The sequence below is a fragment of the Prosopis cineraria genome, unplaced genomic scaffold (genome assembly GCF_029017545.1).
Source record: "Prosopis cineraria cultivar Desert tree isolate PC_DT_omini unplaced genomic scaffold, ASM2901754v1 PC685, whole genome shotgun sequence".
NCBI classification, from domain to species: domain Eukaryota; kingdom Viridiplantae; phylum Streptophyta; class Magnoliopsida; order Fabales; family Fabaceae; genus Prosopis; species Prosopis cineraria.
In genome coordinates, this window is record NW_026556010.1 from 2,351 (window position 1) to 21,447 (window position 19,097).

Here is a 19,097-nt window from a genome sequence, read left to right on the forward strand (position 1 = left end):
GGGTTGTGTATCTGCCTATACTTGAGATGATTGAGGGTCTCACATTTATTTATGAATTCTTCAGGTACGTACATTGCTTTACTCAATCTTGTTTGACTTATATTAATTGAGATATTAAATCTAACACATCAATAAATGAAAAATCAAAAGAGAGAAATGTAGAAAGGCATAACAAAACAATTAATAGAAGATTGTGATCATTGATATGTGGCAAATCAAGGAGCATATGAATGTAAGGCTCAATAAAAAAAGTGACAAGGAGAAGGAGGAGAATGAATGATGGAAACTAAACAGAATAATATGAGAGATGATGTAATCATTGATACTCTCTTTGATCTTATTTATAGTGTTTATAGGGTAGGGAAAGATTTGTTTTAACTTATTTATAAGTCACCTTATTAAATTTCTATTGCAAATTTTCTTATTTGACCTCCAAATTAATGAAGAGATTTTCCCCCATCATCTCTTCATCATTCTCTTATTAAGTAGCCTTTTCTTTTGTAACACATTAATAAGACAAACAATATCTTTTAAATAAGAATTTGAGAGAATTACATTAAAGTCTTATACAAAAAAAAATAATTATTATGAGGTTCATTAACAACTGACATAAGGCCATTGATAACAATTTAATTTTCTCATGTGAGACCTATATATAATTTTCCTTAAGAATTTTTGTTGGCATGTTGGTCCTAATCTGTCATGTTTTTTATGTTACCTCTAACACTATAGCATACAAAAAGTATTAAATTTGGGTGATACATTATAAAAAATTATAAGTCATTATAAATTTATGAAAAATTAACTTGAATTGTTAATATTTAAAAAATAATTTATGAACTTTAGATGGATGTTTATAAATAATAATATTTAAATTATTAAATATAAAAATATTTAATATTTATTAACTTTTATTTTAACAAAACTTGAAAGTATCCAGCACTTCTAAAAAAGACTTTAAGGTGCTCAATGTTTTTGAAAAAAAGAGTTCAATTGCAAATTAATACAAAAAATATGGTCAAAGGTTTACTTGTCATTATGCGTAAATCCTATGTACATGTCATGTCAGTAAAAGATAATAAAGTTAATGGCTAACTAACAAAAAAGGTTTTTTACTTTGTTGGCTCCTAAAAAAAATAGCTCGGTAAAAAAATTGCTTCACTTATTAGTATAGAGTGCTTGGCATTATTGAAAAAAGGTTTAAAGATAAAAATATATCCTAACTCAAAAATAAATAAAGGAAAAACATAGAATTATTATTCATTGAAATTATGGATATGGATCATGGGCTTCTAGTATCACAATGTGTCATATATTAAAGTTGGTCCATGAAGGAGAGCATTTGAATCGCGTACTGCGTCATATATTGAATTTTATGAAAGTAAAAAAACAATAAAATTAATGGTTAACTAATAAAAGAATTTTTTTGGCTCTTCAGAAAAATAGTTCAGTAAAAAAAATTGCTTTACTTATTAATATTGAGTGCTTGATGTTATTGGAAAAAAGTTTAAAAATAAAAAGTACATCCTAAATAAAAAAAAATAAGGGAAAAACATGGAATTATTATTTATTGAAATTATGGATATGGATTATGGACTTCTAGTGTCGCAATATGTCATACATTAAAGTCGGCCCATGAAAAAGGGCATTTAAATCGCGGACTGTGATCATTTCATTTTTGTAACTGAAAAATAAAAAAAGGTCACACAGGAAATTGTGCCTCAAAAGACTTTAGGTTTAGGCAGAGAAGGTGGGATCATATAGTAATATTACGGAGTTTTGGGAATTTTTTAAAATTGCAACCCACGTCCTCTCCACGTGTAAGATCCAGAGGGAGACAGGTGTGGTAAAGTCTCTGGACCCGGAGTATAGAAAAAGTCACCCTCAAAATTGCCTCTACTCGCCGCATATGTGAGACTCGCCTGAACTAGCTCGTACACATGTCCCTTTATTATTGGTTTTCTCGATTTCCCTTCCACGTGTCATTTTCCTGACCTCTTACTTCAGCTTTTATGGGGGGTGGAAGAAAAACAAAAGAGACCGATCCTTCCGGAACCCTTTTTTATTTTTATTAATGTATATTTTTTAAAAATTATTTTTTAAATATTTTAATTTTTAATTATTAACTTAATTTTTCAATTATAATTACAATAATTTAATTTTTTAACATGTTAACTTATAATTTGTTTATAACCTAATTTTTATTTTTAATTTTTTTAAAAATTATTTTTATCAAATAGAAAAATAAAAAAATTTGTATATCATTTTTAAATATCTCTCTTATTCTTTGAAGCTAATATATTAAAAAAATTTAATAAAAATTAAGAAATTAAATTATAAATAAAATAAAAGTTAAAAAATTAAATTATAAGCGAACTATAATGAAAAGATTAAATTATAAATAAATTAAAAAAATTAAAAATTAAAAGATTAATTTTCCTTTCTCTCCCCTAATTAAACGCTTCTCGAATCTTTCCGTTCCATCCTAAGGTGCTCGCTTGTCTGCTTGTATCATCATTAAATTGGAAGTCCTTATCTCCCAATGACTCCACCAACAGATTTGGACTGAGAAAATGCGGTATTCTGATCTCTGATACGTGTAACCGCAGTTTCTCGATGTTCAAAAAGTAAACGATCGCTGTCTAACTCACAGTACCGATTTTGAAGCCACGATTCCGTTTCCGTTTTTGTTTCGTATAAATCCAGCTCAGCAAAAGCGTCATTAATCTGGTGTTGAGTCCAATTCTATGTAAGAAGGAATCATTCAGTTTTAGGTTCTTTTATATTTGGCAGGAGGCCCTACAACCTATATTTGGGTTTGGATTTTCGGAGGCATATAGATAGAGACATTTAATACAAGATCCACGACGGTTTTATCTGTGCAAGAAACGGACCTTTGTAAGATTCTCAAATTGTAACTCATCGACAAAGCAGAAGCATAAGCAGGGGAAGAAGAAGGAGGAGGAGGAGAAAAAGCACTCCTTTGTAGAAAGAAGAACAAGGGATTGAAGCGATGGCGACCGAGACTTTGGTTTTGATGGGAAAGGACGGATCGTCGTCGCTATTTTTAACGTCTGGGGCAACTGGGCGCATAAACGCTCTGTTTTCTATTCGATTGTTGAAGAGCCTGCTAATGCTGATAAATACCGTCGTTTTACTGCTGCTTTTACCCTTCCGAGGACCAAGGCGGGTCTCGCCGGTGGACAAACCTAGCAAGGACGAGAAGCAAACCGATTATCACCGGAAGGGGGTGGTGGTGCGAGTTCCGACTGGTTTTGTGTCATGGAAGAGTTATTTAAGCGTTGGCTGTAGCAGTAGTAGCGCGGCGGCGACGGTGAAGGCGGTGGATGAAGCTGTGGAGGCAAGGAGAGCGATGGCCATACGGAGAGTTTTGGAGGATAGCGACCACAGTACGGTGAGAGAGTACTCCCTAATCGGTACGAAAAGGGGTGACACAATCTTCACGCAATCTTGGACGCCAGTGTCGGTTAAAATCAGGTTGGCAATAGTTTGCATTCTTCAACATGCTGAAAATGCAATACACAATTATTACTTGCTCTACTGGTTTCTGGAACACATTTAGCAAGATTGAGCTTAGTTATTATTGATAATAACATCAGTAGATGCTTTTACTGTAGTAATTCTTGCTTGGGTAAGCCTCTAGTTGAAGTTAACTTGGCTGTTTTACGCACGCTACTGAGAGAATTGGGAATGGTTGGTTGCATCTGTATTATTATTATATTTGATATACAGGAAGAATATATTATGTCATCAACGGTCACCTACTGTGAATATATGATTGATGTCTTGGAAGGAATAATCCAGTCTTCATCAATTGCTACTGCTAGGATTTTTGGATTAATTAGAAAGTCACGAACCGCAAAATTTGCATCGCCCAAGTAGGGAGCGGCATCTTATCTTCATGTCCTTTTCAGAATCCATTTTTGTTCCTTGTGGTCCCCTGCCTTTCCTTTTTTTATTTGTGGCAATAAGGTTCCCTGCCTTTCCCTGTTGCATGCACTTACTACCATTAATGTTCGGGTGTTTGAATTATGTGGATAGCACTTATTAATGTTTCGGAGTGTTCGATACTTGTTTAATTTTGAAGTGGCTTATTATTAATTAAAAAAAGAGTATGAATTATGTGGTATCCTGTTGGCCAAAAAAAAATTATGTGCTATCCTATGGGGACTTGAAAATATTCAGATCAAACTATTCAAGTTTTTGTTATTTCATAATATTATAGGTTTCTTAATTTTCTTTATCATTATCCTATGCGTTTTAGCTCTTGATTATAGAATATGTGGATGCTAAAACTGATTGTTCTGATTCCTTGTCCCTAGAGAATGTGATTCCTAAGTTCTCTTTTTGATAGCCACTTGAATGGTTAATATTCACTGAACTTGATCCTTTTTGTTAGATGTTATAATTGTGATCGATGATATGTAAGATGCTTCAATTGATTTTTCATCATGCTCTTTTAGATTTGTGTTTTCCTTTTCTTTTCTTTTCTTTTTTCTTTTTTCTTTTTCCCCCCTTTTTGAATGAAACTGGATACTGCTATATTCACTGAAAAGAAACAGTTTCCAGAAAACCAACAAGAAGCAATCTTTCATCATATTCCATCTTCTAAGAAAGATGGCATATGATCAAAGAGACAAAATTATCATCTACAATATGACCATAAGTAGCTAACCTATGAGCAACTAAGTTAGAATCCCTATACATGAAATTAATCGATGTGTTTCCCTTTTCTGGAAAAAATAATTTAATCATAGCATCTACTGTTTATTTTTACCCTTTTCTTAAATGATGTTTTTCTTAATGACTTTCAAATTTTATCTTTCCAATCACACTGCTTAATGCTCACCATTTCACCCCCTTTTGTCGTATAATTATATACAGACACATTCTTTATGATAGAATTTGGAGTGATAATTTGTTGCTTCCTTTGTGCAGAGGACTTGTGCTTCTTATGCATGGACTTAATGAACACAGGTTTGCAGTTTGTTCTTAATTCAAGTTGGCTACCATTTCAGTTCTTACAATTATATAATCATTGATGCAGTTCTGATTTCTAAAGTCAGCCTATTATTCGTTAACAGTGGCAGGTACTGTGATTTTGCAAAGAAGCTGAATGCTAATGGATTCAAGGTTTACGGGATGGATTGGGTTGGTAAGTCAGAACAAATTGCATTCCTTGATAGTTCACTTTCTAAGCATTTATTGTGCTATCAAATATTCTTAAAAGTTGGCTTTTGGAAATGAGAACAGGCATATGGAAACATGACAGTGCACTATCAGATTCTTCTTGATTGACCGTACTTTGTTCTAGGTTCTTGTATGTGAATCAAAAAACTTTCATATTTGTGACCACCATCATTTTATTGTCCTCATTCAATGTATCACTTGTATTATTATTGCTTAAAATTAAAAGTCATATAAAAAATCCAAATCAAATAATACAAAATATTAAACTGCTAAAAGAACATTACTTAATGTGTATTGAGAAGATCGGTGTCCTATTTTCTTTATGAATCTCTTTTTCAGGCCAGGATGTATTAATTGCTGGTTCATTGTAAGATCTCAGATTAGAAGTTCTGGGGGGAGATAACTAATAACAAATTGCCTCATTTACCCTGCTATCGCTGTGAAAAGATTATTCTCAAGGTACCTATGAGGGATTGCTTTTCTTGGGTGAAGTCATCAAGACTACTTCTGAGCTCTGACTGAAGGCTTGTTAGGATTTTATAGTTATTTTCTTAAAGGGAAAAAAATTAGAAATGCATAAACGGAGTTTAGTTATTGTATTAGGTCTCAAGAACTTCATGATAGTGGATATCTGTTTATTTCCTTCTCGAGGAGACTTGCATTCTTTTATTTTTAATAGCACTATGCCAAGCCAAAGGTGTGCAGTTTCTTTAATAAAACTGCCGTTCTTTAATTTATGATTATCACAGAGATGTTACTGTGATAGAGATTGTGTTGTGTGACTTTATCTCTTTAATGTACTTCCTCTGTGTCTCTTTTGGCATGGAAGTTCTTATTGGCCAGATTCTGATTTTTAGTGTTGTCCTTAGCATCATTAATGATAGTGTCTTGCTTACTGATTTTGAAGAATATATAAATGGTTCAACTGACATCCCTAGGTGCCTCTTAGGACAAGACTGGGGAGAGTTAAGTCATGTTCCTCATATTTTCAATTATTCTTCTTAGATTAAGATTTGGCTTAGTTAATAAATAATAACACTTCTTCAGTAATTTACTTATGTAGTTCTTGAACCGTTCTTGGTTAAATGGAGTAATGAACTGTTCACTTAGGTCCTGTTTTGGTTGCTAGAATGGATGAGAATGGAATTGATTAAAAAAATCGAAACAAAAATGAATTAAATCACTTTTTTTTTTCATGGTGAGCACGATAAAACTTAATACTATATATTACAAATGTGGGAATCAGCACACCTTCTAAAAATCTCTTGAATCATTATTTCTAACCTCTAGAATTAAATTATCATTTTCCCTAATAAAAATCGTTCACTTATCCCCTTCCATATCTTTTTTTTACCTTTATTTTTTAAATTCATTTTATTCCATTCCTTTTTTGTAATCAAACAAGACCTTATTTTTCTATTATCTCTATGATCACTCCCAACTAGAATCTATACTGTATATTGTCCTAAAATGTGAATGTTAATAATGATGAGGCTTCAAGGCTGGGGTATTTGGAGGCAAAGCATGTGTAGGTTTCAGATATATTGGTAAGAGGCCATATGATCCCTTCTAACCTGTTCAGCAAATTTCAGTGCTCTATATTCACTCTTGCAGAATATGTTTTCCTTTTTTCCTCCTCTTGTCAAAATCCACCTAATGCTATTCTCTTTACTCCAGGCCACGGCGGAAGTGATGGGCTACATGCATACGTGCATTCTCTTGATGACGCTGTTTCTGACATGGTAAGTTCTCTGATCTACAAGAACTTTATAGAGCCTTGTTCAATCAAATGGTTATAAACTTTATTTCTGTCCTCACAGCTGTTCTGATTCAGAATTGTTTCTGTCTGACATTGCACAGAAAGTTTTTCTTGAGAAGGTTCTTATTGAAAATCCTGGGCTTCCTTGTTTTTGCTTTGGACACTCAACAGGTGCAGCCATTGTTATTAAGGTATAACTAGAACAAAATAAATTTCTTGCAACTCTCAAGTTAAGGGAAAAAAGTTCAAGGACATAAATGGATTCAATATTTTTCTGCTATCTGTACTGTAGGCACTGCTGGACCCAAAGGTCGAAGCTTGTGTATCCGGTGCAGTCGTGACCTCACCTGCAGTTGGAGTCCAGGCTTCTCATCCAATATTCTTGGTGAGCAATGCATATTCTGTTTGCTCCTTCCAGTTTATCTGACCATAAGTGCTAACGTCTTATTTTATATTGCTGATATATAAAACATTGTATACTGGCATACGCGTGCACTAATGAGAAGAATCAGGAATTCGTCTAATCTCCATACCGTCTTCATTGCAGGCACTTGCCCCTATCGTTTCATTGCTGCTGCCTAAATATCAATTTAATTCTGCCTATAAAAAGGGTTCAACGGTTTGTCGAGATCCAGATGCACTAGTATCTAAATATTCTGACCCACTAGTGTGTACTGGATCGCTCAGAGTCCGAACAGGTCATGAGATTATCCGAATCACGACCTACTTGCAACAAAATTTGAGAAATTTCAAAGTTCCGTTCCTGGTTCTCCATGGCACTGCCGATACAGTTACTGATCCCGCTGCTTCTAAGAAGTTGTATGAAGAGGCCTCTTCATCTGACAAAACCATCCATTTATTTGAAGGATTGTTACATGACCTCCTTTTTGAACCAGAACGTCATGCTGTCACGCAGGAAATAATTCTGTGGCTGAATAGTAGAGTGTGAGGTTAGATGGTGTCTTGGCTTCATGGAATTGTTCACGGAGAGAACGTCTCTGGTGTTCCTTTCCATAGATTGCTGCAAGGTTATTCCGTGTGAAAGTGAGAGAAGAAAATTGCAGCAAGTGATACATTGAAGCATTTTTTTTCCTGTGTGTAACTAGTGACAACCGTGTAATATTTACTCTAGAAGTAGGCAAGGAAATGTTCTGTATTATTCTCAATTTGTCATCGTCCTGATTTTATGTGAACGTGATTAATGTGTTCGGAGAATCAGTCACTTAATTTTCCAAGTTAATTTTCTTTATTGTTTTCAAGTAAGTTAACATGTGCCTTGTTGCTTTTCCTATGTTTAGCCATGGTTGTGAATCATAATCTAAAATCGTAGTTGTAAAATGTTACATGAAGGATCAAGAGTAGATAAAGCTGGCAGTTTTCCAATGGGATTACCTGTGCCGCTCTAATCTGCTTGTTGAACGATCAAGAGGAAGAAACTCAACCCGAAAATGATTAAAGCATGAATTCCAACCAATTGGCAAATGAATCACGTGAGCTTGTAATGAGTTAAGAGTTTGGTTTTGTGAAGCGATGTTTGCAATAGTCGTAATTGGAGCAAGTTAGGTTTATGAAGGTGGGATTCAATTCAAATAGGTTTATTCGAATCAAGCTCGAAATATTATGCCTCTCTTAAAAAAGCTTATATAGCTAAGCTTAATTTTAACTTTTCTCGGCCAAATTCAAGCTGGCCCGTTTGGTTTAGTCAAAACTATCAATTTTACATATAAAACTGAAAATTTTAACAATCGGGCTCAATTCGGGTCGGATTTATTTAGATTTGGCTTAAAAAATCATGCCCACTTAAAAAAATTTATATAATCAAGTCTGATCCTAATTTTTTTCGAGCAAATTCAAACTGACCAATCAGGCTTTACCTGAATTACTGACTCTAATTTACAATGTATACTTATTTATTTAATTGATGTTATTATTATATTTGTAATTTTTTTATTGGATCGATTGTTTAACCACATTTAACTTAAAACTCTTACTGTAGAAAGCTGGCTTTTAAGCAAAGATTGGTGTTAGATCACAAGAAGGCCACATTTGCAAGCATTTTGATAGGAGCGTTAGACCATTATTATTATTATTATTATTATTATTATTATTATATTTGTAATTGACATTTGCAAATATTTATTTATGAGATTTTGCAATTATTTATCTTAAGTTGTATTATCTCCCAGCCATTCTAGCTACTGTGACTGTTTGAAAATATTTAGAAGATGCTAAATAATAAGGGGGGAAAAAACTTGGTACACTGAACTGAAATACTCCTTCCAATTAAACAAGCATAATGGGGTAACAATGAACGAAGGTTTCACTTTCTCTTTTTTCAGTATATTTGTCTAGACTTCAAAAATTCGAAAATATGCATATAAAAGCAATTATATAATAATGCCAAAAAATTACCCAGTAGTTCTTGTACAGAGACCAGGTCAGGTTTTCCTCACTTGGCGTGAATTACAACGTAAGCTTGTACACTAACACAGTCCAAGTTCAGTGTAAGTCCCACATCGGTGAGCGAAGCAGCGTGCAAAGGAATGAGGGCCTTATAAAAACCGAGCACGACCACAGAAATAATCATACCTTTCTCGGCCTTTTGGCTAAGATCAAGTGTAGTATCTGTTCTTATCAGTTTAATATCTGATACGTGGGCCATTGGCTCGCATGATATTAAATTTATTTTTTTAGGGGCTGGGTCCATCTCAGTGGCTTGCTGCTGGGGCCCGGAAGCGTCGCCCTTGTCTTGCACTATTGCATGGGCCAGGCGCACCCCACCAAGGTAGTTCTAAATTTTCAAGTTGGCTGCAACTTAATGAGTTAAAACTTGAGGCAGTTTTTGCTGTTTTCCGTCGTTAATGTTTACTCTACGGGTTGATTTGGAAGGTATTTACTATGCTAACGAGGAGGATTCCAACATTTGCACGTTCGATCTTTCTTTTTTTTTCTTTTAAATTTATTGTGGGTGGTTTGCTAGAACTTGTTTAGATAATTTTAATATTCTATGTACCTGTGCTAGGTTGAGCCTGCCTAGCTAGTCTGAAATTTATAACTTCATGGACCTATCACAACAAAAGTTCAGTTAACAAACTTCAGATGGAGGTTTAGAAGTGGATTAACTTTTCCCTGCAGAGTATATTTCTTGCGTGTTTTAGTTAGTAGCTAAGCTTTAATCCGGTTGAAAGGGCATTGACTTTATACTTGTTTGAATTGTTGAATGAATATCTAAATTATGTGTGGTGGTTCTCGCAAGACTGTAAAAACCTTTTGACTTTAAACATGACAAAATTTTAATCTTCATGCAAGGTTTTCCACCACGACATTGATGAGTCCTATTCTCTCACAATCCCTACAATGGAACCTCCCAATCTCACTGCAGCTACATCATGGGCGGCATCTGAGGCCTGGAGACTCCCTCAAAACTCGTATGGGGAAATCTGAATCGTGTAGCCGTGGGAAGTGTATGTTTAGGACACGCTGATCTTCATTCATTATAGACTCACATTACAAACTTGCATTCTTTTCCGTTGGCGGTTTCGTTCGGAACCAAATTTGGCTGATAAGGGGTTGTATGTCTTCGTATGCAATATTTCTCTTGTTGACGTTAGATGGATTGTTCAATTTGAGCTTATCTGAATCGAAGTCCTTTTTCTGGCTTTCTTTTACCTAGTATGGCATGTCACTTCCTTTGGTGGATTTGGGGAATATCAACATCAGCATTCATCAGAGGCAGAGCTAAAATCTTCAATATTGAATCAGTTACCATAGGAGCCATAGAACTTCCAACCACTTAGAAATACCATCCAAATACGAAAGACTATATTTGGTGTGATGAACCGCATACAAGTAAAAGAGGCGTGCCTCAGCTTGGTAAGCCATAAGTTCCATCGAAATGATTTCATATGGATGAAACATTAAAGCAAACAGGTGGTAGGCTAACTACAAGAATGGTTATGCGGGTGCAATTGAGATATACAGTTTGGAAAGGGAATGAATTGAACCGAGTCAGATGCGAGTCAAGGTAGAATAAGAAAGAGGCTAAACCCCAATCTTGTGTTTTATGTTTGCTAAATGGTAAATGTGCAATTTTATCATTTTATTCTTCCTTTGCCTCCCTACCAAACAACCCATGAAATGAGGTGAGGTCCTCGTTTCCATATTCTTCCCCTCCCTATCCATTTCCACTAAAAAGGTCTACTAACATGACCTTATCCTTAAATGAAGTCTCCAGAACAGTAGCATTGGCTATTTACTTCGCATAAAATATTTTCAGAGGGGATACACTTGCGTGTTGTATTTGTCTATACTCGTTTCTTTTTCTTTTTGCCAACGTCTATATTCATTTTAGATACCATTATAGCTCAGCAGGTCACCATATAAGACTTCACCAATGGTCCTTGCAGGAGCAGCTTCCACCAATGAAATGATGAAATCTATTCGAATCTCTCAGTATGATTGGCCGTCCAACCATCAAGGATACAGACTTCATGAAAGCATGGCAGTCATCACAAACACGTATGTTCTTTATGATCCTTATGGGTGCAACACCATGGGGCTTCCTCATTAATGCAAATGCAAGAGCTAGTTTCTCACTATGGTAGGAGATGGATCTAACCTTTTCTTCCTCCCCTACATCATGCAGAACAATCTTTGTATCTGGATTATACCCAAATTCCCGCAATTTTGCGATCAGGCTGGTCAGTTCGCTATAGATTTTTTCCACCTCTGGATGAGATCGATCTTCAGAAACAAACTTGTGAACTTCATTTTCAATCTCAATCCAACTGTATGCAGCAAACTTCTTTGCATTATTTCTCTTCATTAGAGATCTTATGGCAGCTACATCTTTCCATCTCCCACAAGCAGCATACATGTTGGAGATTATGATATATGGTCCAGCATTAAGCGGATCCAATTCAAATAGATGCCTAGCAGCCAGCTCTGCATGTTTTATGTCACACTTTGCAGTGCAAACTGATAGTAAAGTGGACCAAATTAAATAATCTGGTTTATGAGGCATAACTTTTATCAGATCCACTGCTTCACTGACATAACCTGACCGACCAAGGAGAGTAATCATATATGCGTAGTGATCCAAAGTGGGTGTCATGCCATGTTCAATGATAGAATCAAAATACCTCTGTCCTTGCTCTACCATATCTGTATTGATACAAGCGGATAAGACACCAACAAAGGTAAAATTATCAGGTTTTAACTTCTCCTGCAACATACTTTCATACAGGGCTACAGCCTCTGAACCCTGTCCATTTCTTGCATAACCCCTAATCATGGCATTCCAAGTAACAACATTACGAGTAGGCATGGCTTCAAAAATGACCCAAGCATCTGAAGTGACTCCACATTTGCAGTACATATCTACTAGAGCACTTGACACAAGCATGTTATCATCAACACCCATTAGAATGGCTTTTCCATGAACAACCTGACCTTGGTACAATGAAGCTAGTTTGGCACAAGAGCTCACCACACTTGAGATGGTGAAACTGTCAGGTTGAACATTTTCACGTAGCATATCACAGAATAACATCAAAGCATCCTCTTCTCTCCCATTTTGTGCATAACCAACTATCATTGTGGTCCAACAAATCTCATCCTTTTTCATTATTTTGCGAAACATTTTCTTTGCATCATCTACACATCCGCACTGACAGTAAGCATTGAGAACATTTGAAACAGTAATTTGGTCAGGTTTAAAACCTGATAACTGCATCTTATCAAACAAATGAATGCACTCATCAGGATTCCAATTTTTCACATATACAGAAATCATCAGATTCCATGAAACAACATTTTTAACGACCATTTTATCAAATAACCTCCTTGCCCTACCGATGTCCCCACAATTGGCATACATATCAATGATGGAATTGCACACATAAACATTTTGCGTGGAATTACCTACAATAACTCTCCCATGAATCTGTTTCCCAAGCCTGAAATCCAATAAATGAGAACATGCCTGCAACGCACTGACATAGGTGTACTCTGTGGGTTCTATCCCATCTTTCTTCATCTGTGCCAAAGCCTCCAAAGCTTTTCCTGAACGCCCATTGTTAGTAAGACTTGCTATTATTGTGTTGTATGAAACAGAATCACGATAAGGCATTTGATCAAAAAGTACAAACAAATCCTCAACCAACCCCAACTTTGCATAGGCTGAAAGCATCGCATTCCAAGAATAAATATCTTTCTTGGTCATCTTATCAAACAGATTTTGAGCATCTGAAAGCTTTCCAAATTTTGCATACATATGGAGGAATTGATTATGGACAAAGGCATCAGTGGGTTGAAAAAGGTGACGCTCCATGTGAGCTTGCAATCTCTTGGCTTGATAGATGTCATTGGATCGAACACAATCAATCACAATACGGGTATATGCCTCAGAAGTTGCACAGCCACAGGAGTACAAAAAGTCTATAGCTTGGCGAAGCTTTTGCTTGCCCTTCATCTGGTTCCAGTTAGCTAACCATCACCCCACAATCAGGTTGGATCAAAATCAACTTTGATGTTGCCTTCAACACAAGCATCTGCTCTAGAAAAATTTCTTATTCAGCTCTCAGTCTACATCATGTATCTAGCCAAACAACATAAATGGTTTGTAGGTGAACTTGAAGTTGAAGCTCTTCGTTTTCCTCGAGCATTGCAGCAGCAAGTTGTTCTGTCTGAAGTTCCGACTTTAACCACCATAGCTGATATTGCAAAACACTATCGTGAGAGGAATAAAAATCCATCTTCAGGCACTCCTACTTCCACTGAGAGTGTGGATTAGGTCTCTTTGCTGATGCCAAAAAGGGGGAAAAGTGCATAAGATGTCGTTTTTATTTTTGTTGTCCGGAAGTTATGTTTGGCAACAAAGGAACACACAGGATACGAAAAAGTAAACCCTAACCGAGTTTATAAATGAACGGCGAACGAAGAAGGAAGAATACAATCCTATGCTGGTTCAGCGGCGTGTTCTGTTCCGTAATTTACATGGAATCAACCCCGGACCCACTCATTATCTCCATATATATATCCATTTCATTTGAATTATCACTGGATAGATAACATAATAAATGAAACGATGAGATCTCTATGATTAAACACACACACATAAAGCGCCATTTGACATATATCCACCTTCTGTGGAAGCTCGAAATCGTAAGCTCACACATTAAGGCACCATTTAACATGTATTCACTTTCTATGAGAGCTCAAAGTTGTAACACTAAACCAGGAAAATACAATTCCTTCACTTTCTCTGAAAGAAATTTAGTATAGAAGAATTTGAGAAATCAGACTAGCACCACTCAAGTCCAATAAACATGATTTCATCAAGACGGCGACATGAGAAGGTAGCAGAAAACAGAGGGAAACTCACCGGAGACGGCCGACGGAAAGACGACGGCAAGATGACGACGCTGGAACAACGCAAGGCGGGACGAGGTTCAGCGACAGCGAGCAGAGTAAGGGTCTGGAAGGCGGAAATAGAGTGAAGCCCGATCAGAGGGAGGCCATGACGACGAGAAGAAACTGAGTGTGGCTGCTTCATTAAGAAAACAGGCCTTTCGTATTATTTCTCACTCACATTTGTAACATGGCTTGGCCCATCAACTTGTGGGCTAGAACCCTACGAATAATCGATCTATTGGGATTTTATGATCTATATGTGAGTGAAAAATAATATTTTCGGACTATACCAAAAAAAAATTATATTTTCAAATATATATGTATGAAGTTTTAAAAATTTAAATAAGAGTAAACGTGATTCTTTTTTGTTTTTATGGGAGTTCAAATGAAAGTTGTAATGGGTGGGGGGTGTGAGAAGTAAATTTCAGGGATATAAATGAAATTTGCTCCTTTTAATGGGGATTGTACCCACTTTTAAAAACAGGTTCGTACTCGATTGATCTTTTGTCTGTCCTCTTTTTGTGATGCATTGCTGTTTTTATTAGAAATATATCATGGTCGCAATTTTTTAGATAAGTCTCCCCCCATGTTCTATTCCATTTTGGCAGAAGACAAAGCCATTTTTGAGTTTCGAGACAAGATATGAACTATAATAAAACTCTAGGATTGGTCACTAGGACAATCCCATGCATAGTCCTAATCCGAATCATTGTGTTAAAATGACAAAGGCTTGCATAAAGAAAGATGCTTGACAGCTTGAGGGAGCACCAACTAACAAAGACAACATAATCCAACGAGTGAGCTTTCATTGCAGCACTTTGTCGTAAATATAATCTCCAAATACAGATTAATGTCTTCTAAGGCTTAATCCTCGCAGAATAATGAGACCATGATGCTTTCTAATGGGATTATCCAGACATAATATCCCTTCTTATTAAAGCTTTGACCCTAGAAAACCAACATTTGAACCTCACCCTATTCTTTTTGCTGTGTTCTCCCAATCAAGAGATTGCCAGGTTAGAATTCTCTTAATTTTTAAAAGTTCCTTAAACTCATCCAAATTAAAAATTGATAGGAACTTGCTTTACAAGCCATTATCAAAATTGTTACACCAAACACACTTTTTCTCACTGTGCTTAAATCACTTGCAGACACTTTCCCAATCACGACAGCACCAAGATAGCCTTACATAGCAAGAATATATTACACTATAATTAGGCCTTTTGCTTGTATGACTAATCCTTCAATTATCTAATTCTATAAAGTTAGCACTGCATCCCAATTCTTATTCCCAAAAGCCAATCGACCTTCTTCCTATATAAAACACTACGTCAGTAAAACAGCTTGTCATTTCCAAAAGACAAGTCTCCAAATATATGTGCATATGCATATTAATTTCAAACCCACCTGATGCAAGATGGCAATGCACATGATGCAACAAAGGCACCAATAATAGTTTCTGAGCCTAGCTTGCTTTTCCTATGGTTTTCCATCCATATATCATCATCTGTTTCAATTTAAGGACGTAAGTATGTGAAAGCTTGTGGAGGCAGTTGGCCCTGTAAGATTTGAAAAGGTCAGAATGAATTACCTCTACTCTAGTTAGCCCTTGAAACTCTACTCCAACTCCTGAAACTTCAACCCATTGTAGATGGAAGAATCACTTACCGATTCTAACTTTTGTTTTCGCAGAAAATACGTTGACAAACTGACAGAGAGCAAATTGAGAGGCAGAGGAACCATATTTATCAGTTATTCTCATGAAGAAAAAATGTTCCCTCCCTGATTAAGAATTTAATATTAATAAATAATATTAATGAATCAAATGAAATAGGACTTGGGCTTTTCCCATTAGCACATCAAGGGCAGATAAAATCCAACGGGCCTCAACAACTAAGAGAATATCACGTAAGAGTGACCCCAAAAATCGCAGCTGTCCCCTCTTAAAATATTTCAGTCTCTATCTTATAGCGCATCCCTTCCCTTCCTATTATGCCCTCCACTGTGCTGTGTGTTTCTGAAGATTTTTAGGCTCATTACTTTATTTAATTAGAATGGAATGAGTGATGATTGATTAAGAAACACCTCTTGTTCATGCTTTATTTAATTAAAATGAATCAGTTTTGTGGCATTGCTGATATCATTGTGGAAAGTTTTAGACTCTCATGGAGCAGTTGATTAAACAACTCTGCTGAACATTTATTACAGATGAGATTGAAACTCAAAAAATTTATCAACGAATAAATTCTCCTCATATTTCTTCATCTCTTTTCCCTCTTGTTTTAGCATATAATTTCTTTGTTTCTGTCCTTTGTGAGGCAACAAAGACTGTGAAATGAATTTCTATATTTCATTGAGATCAGAGCATAGTGGAAACCTTATTTAATCATGCTGATCATATTAGTCATTTTCCAAAAGTACCAATGATATGCAAATGGACTGGCTGGATTAGAATAATCAGTTACATGTGTTATATTGCTTGTGTGGTCCTAACTAATTTACCTCAAATAACGAAAAGAGATCTACTTGATGCGTGTGGAAGCATAATGCTTGTGGTCCTTTTGTCAGGGGTTCGAAATAGAAAAGCAGATCCACTTTTTTATACAGATTTTGTTTCATTCTTCAAAACACACACACACTTGATGAAGTTGTCACCTAAATTCTTGGTTCTTTATTTATTGTATCTTTGAAACGAATAATTTGAACAGTATAACAATGTCCTATTCAAAGTGTATCAATGCGAGGAAGCTTGAATTATTTAAAACTGTACAGAAGTTAGAAGATGGAGAAAACTTTTCCCCTGAACTTGGAGTTCAAACTCCTCAGTTACCTCCCTATTCATGCAGTTATTAATGATGGTGATTATATTGTGACTTTGATTTGTTTATAAGGCATTCTTTCTAAACTCAAGATCTCTGATTCAGAAAATTCAAATCATTTTCCAGTTGATCCAAATGCGAGATGATTATATGTGTACTACATCTGTTTTTATCTAAGACACACTTTATCGAAATCAAGAAGTAGTGAAATCATTAACTTTATTTTAAAAGATAATAAACTTTAAATTTTATCTTTATTTAAATGAAAAATTTTAAATTTGTATTACATTCCCTCTCATAGTTAAAGAACTTAAACAGGAGAAATATTAAGAAAATGTTATTAATAACCTATCAATGCCTTATATTAGGGACAAAAAAATCCTTATAGAAAATAATAAGGACTAGAAGGGGTGTGTGTGTATATATATATATATATATATATTACACATGTGGGTTGGCCTTTGTTATGTTGAAGCATACAATATTGGAATTCTTCAATTACAGAGGTAAGCAAGTCAGCTTCCCAAATGCAAGGCCAGGTGTGCGTCCCTTTGTATCTTTGGGGAAGTTGTTGAGCTTTTTGAGGTCATGATTAGTACGCTAATCTTTAGGCCGGTTGCTACTCTAACATTGTTAGGTAAATCTAACATATATAAAAAATAAAAAATAAAACAAGCTTATGATAAAAAGGTATACAACATGCATGTGACACACACACATATATGTGCGTTTTTTTTTTTATTTGGCCAGCATATATGCGCGCGCGCGCGCGCTTTTACTAGTTAAATGAGTTTGACTTGTATATCTTTTACAATTTTGCAGCATAATAGTAAGGGGAAGCAACGTAATTGTAAAGAACACATTGTAGATACAAACACGAGATTGTGAAGAAAGGAAGTGCATGGATTTAAAATTTAAAATTTATATGTAGCCTTATATCTCTCTTGAGCATGTGAGGGATTGAATTGGTGAATTTAAATTTTTAGAATTTTATATTTAATTTTTTTTGTTTGGATAATAAAAAATTCAAATTCAATGATAATGAAAAAGGGAGATATGAAATTGATAAAAAAAAAGATGAGAGAGCTTAAGTAACTAGCATTTCAAATAATTAGAGTGTAGAAAAGATTTAAAATTATAAAAAAATTATAATAAAAATATGGATTTAAATATGAATCAAGCCCAAATCCATAAATTTTTTAAATATCAAAAATTCAACTTTTGACTTCCTACTATCCAAAACTTATGCCACTTTTTTGCCAATTGAAATATACTTGTAATTATTATATAAAAAATTAAATATTTATTATTTAACTACACACATATATTATATCATATACATATTATATTTTATTTTTAATTATTAATATAATAAAATAATTTATAGTATTTACACTTGTATGATCCTTATATTCTATTTTTTAATAAAATATTATTTTTATTAGGAAAATGAACTTAAAATGAAACAAATACTATTAAATATTAAATAATTTTTTTAAATATTTATTTATTCTTTAAATTTGATTTTATTTTTAAAATGAAAATAATTAAGTATATTATTAAAAGTCATTACTAAAAGTCTTTTTTTAATTATTGGTTAGGGATAGAATTTCTTGTTATATTCCTTCTATATTTCTCACTAATTATTTATTTTTAGATATGTATAAAAATGTATCATTAATTATTTTATTTTAGAGAGAAATACAAAATTGCTTGCTACTTTCTCAATAATTTTCTCATTTTAGAAAGGTATTAAAAGGCCTCGCTAATCATTTTATTTTAGAAAAGAATTAACAACCTCTCATTATTTTTTTTTTTTGCTAATTTTAAATCAAGCTACACAAATAATATCCCAACTAATTTATTATTTTAAAAAGAAATAAACAATCCTTTAT

At 34.5% G+C, this 19,097-nt stretch overlaps 2 protein-coding genes, 1 long non-coding RNA gene and 1 other non-coding gene across 8 annotated transcripts; 3 read left to right on the forward strand and 1 right to left on the reverse strand.

Annotated features, from left to right (window-relative positions):
- Positions 1 to 2,538: 2,538 nt before the first annotated feature.
- On the forward strand, positions 2,539 to 8,210 carry LOC129298022 (uncharacterized). Its single transcript, XM_054936414.1, has 7 exons — positions 2,539 to 3,498; positions 4,960 to 4,998; positions 5,106 to 5,176; positions 6,889 to 6,953; positions 7,072 to 7,161; positions 7,263 to 7,355; positions 7,518 to 8,210. The coding sequence occupies exons 1-7, from the start codon at positions 3,014 to 3,016 to the stop codon at positions 7,917 to 7,919; spliced, it is 1,245 nt and encodes a 414-aa protein (XP_054792389.1). The 5' UTR covers positions 2,539 to 3,013; the 3' UTR covers positions 7,920 to 8,210.
- Positions 8,211 to 9,442: 1,232 nt separating this feature from the next.
- On the forward strand, positions 9,443 to 11,894 carry LOC129298021 (uncharacterized). 2 transcript variants are annotated; one of them, XR_008590291.1, is made up of 4 exons: positions 9,443 to 9,859; positions 10,280 to 10,843; positions 11,377 to 11,488; positions 11,616 to 11,894. It is a non-coding gene; the product is annotated as an uncharacterized LOC129298021 (long non-coding RNA). The 2 variants fall into 2 exon arrangements; XR_008590290.1 differs by having other exon boundaries at positions 9,443 to 9,755.
- Positions 9,556 to 9,751, forward strand: LOC129298025 (U2 spliceosomal RNA). The gene has a single exon (XR_008590292.1). It is a non-coding gene; the product is annotated as a U2 spliceosomal RNA (small nuclear RNA).
- LOC129298020 (pentatricopeptide repeat-containing protein At3g62890-like) lies at positions 10,996 to 14,511 on the reverse strand. Of its 4 annotated transcripts, none has more exons than XM_054936413.1 (2): positions 14,355 to 14,511; positions 10,996 to 13,683 (listed from the first exon to the last, which is right to left on the reverse strand). In XM_054936413.1, the coding sequence occupies exon 2, from the start codon at positions 13,440 to 13,442 to the stop codon at positions 11,358 to 11,360; it is 2,085 nt and encodes a 694-aa protein (XP_054792388.1). In that variant the 5' UTR covers positions 13,443 to 13,683; positions 14,355 to 14,511; the 3' UTR covers positions 10,996 to 11,357. The 4 variants fall into 4 exon arrangements, with proteins under 4 accessions (XP_054792388.1, XP_054792387.1, XP_054792385.1 ...); XM_054936412.1 differs by having other exon boundaries at positions 10,996 to 13,772; XM_054936410.1 differs by having other exon boundaries at positions 10,996 to 14,029.
- Positions 14,512 to 19,097: the final 4,586 nt, after the last annotated feature.

Excerpts from the sequence above, each read along its gene's own strand:
- LOC129298022 (XM_054936414.1), top strand. The coding sequence starts at position 3,014 with ATGGCGACCGAGACTTTGGTTTTGATGGGAAAGGACGGATCGTCGTCG. Across the intron at positions 4,999-5,105 it reads CATGGACTTAATGAACACAG|TGGCAGGTACTGTGATTTTG; the intron begins GTTTGCAGTTTG and ends ATTCGTTAACAG. Across the intron at positions 5,177-6,888 it reads TTACGGGATGGATTGGGTTG|GCCACGGCGGAAGTGATGGG; the intron begins GTAAGTCAGAAC and ends TCTTTACTCCAG.
- LOC129298020 (XM_054936413.1), bottom strand. The coding sequence starts at position 13,442 with ATGAAGGGCAAGCAAAAGCTTCGCCAAGCTATAGACTTTTTGTACTCC.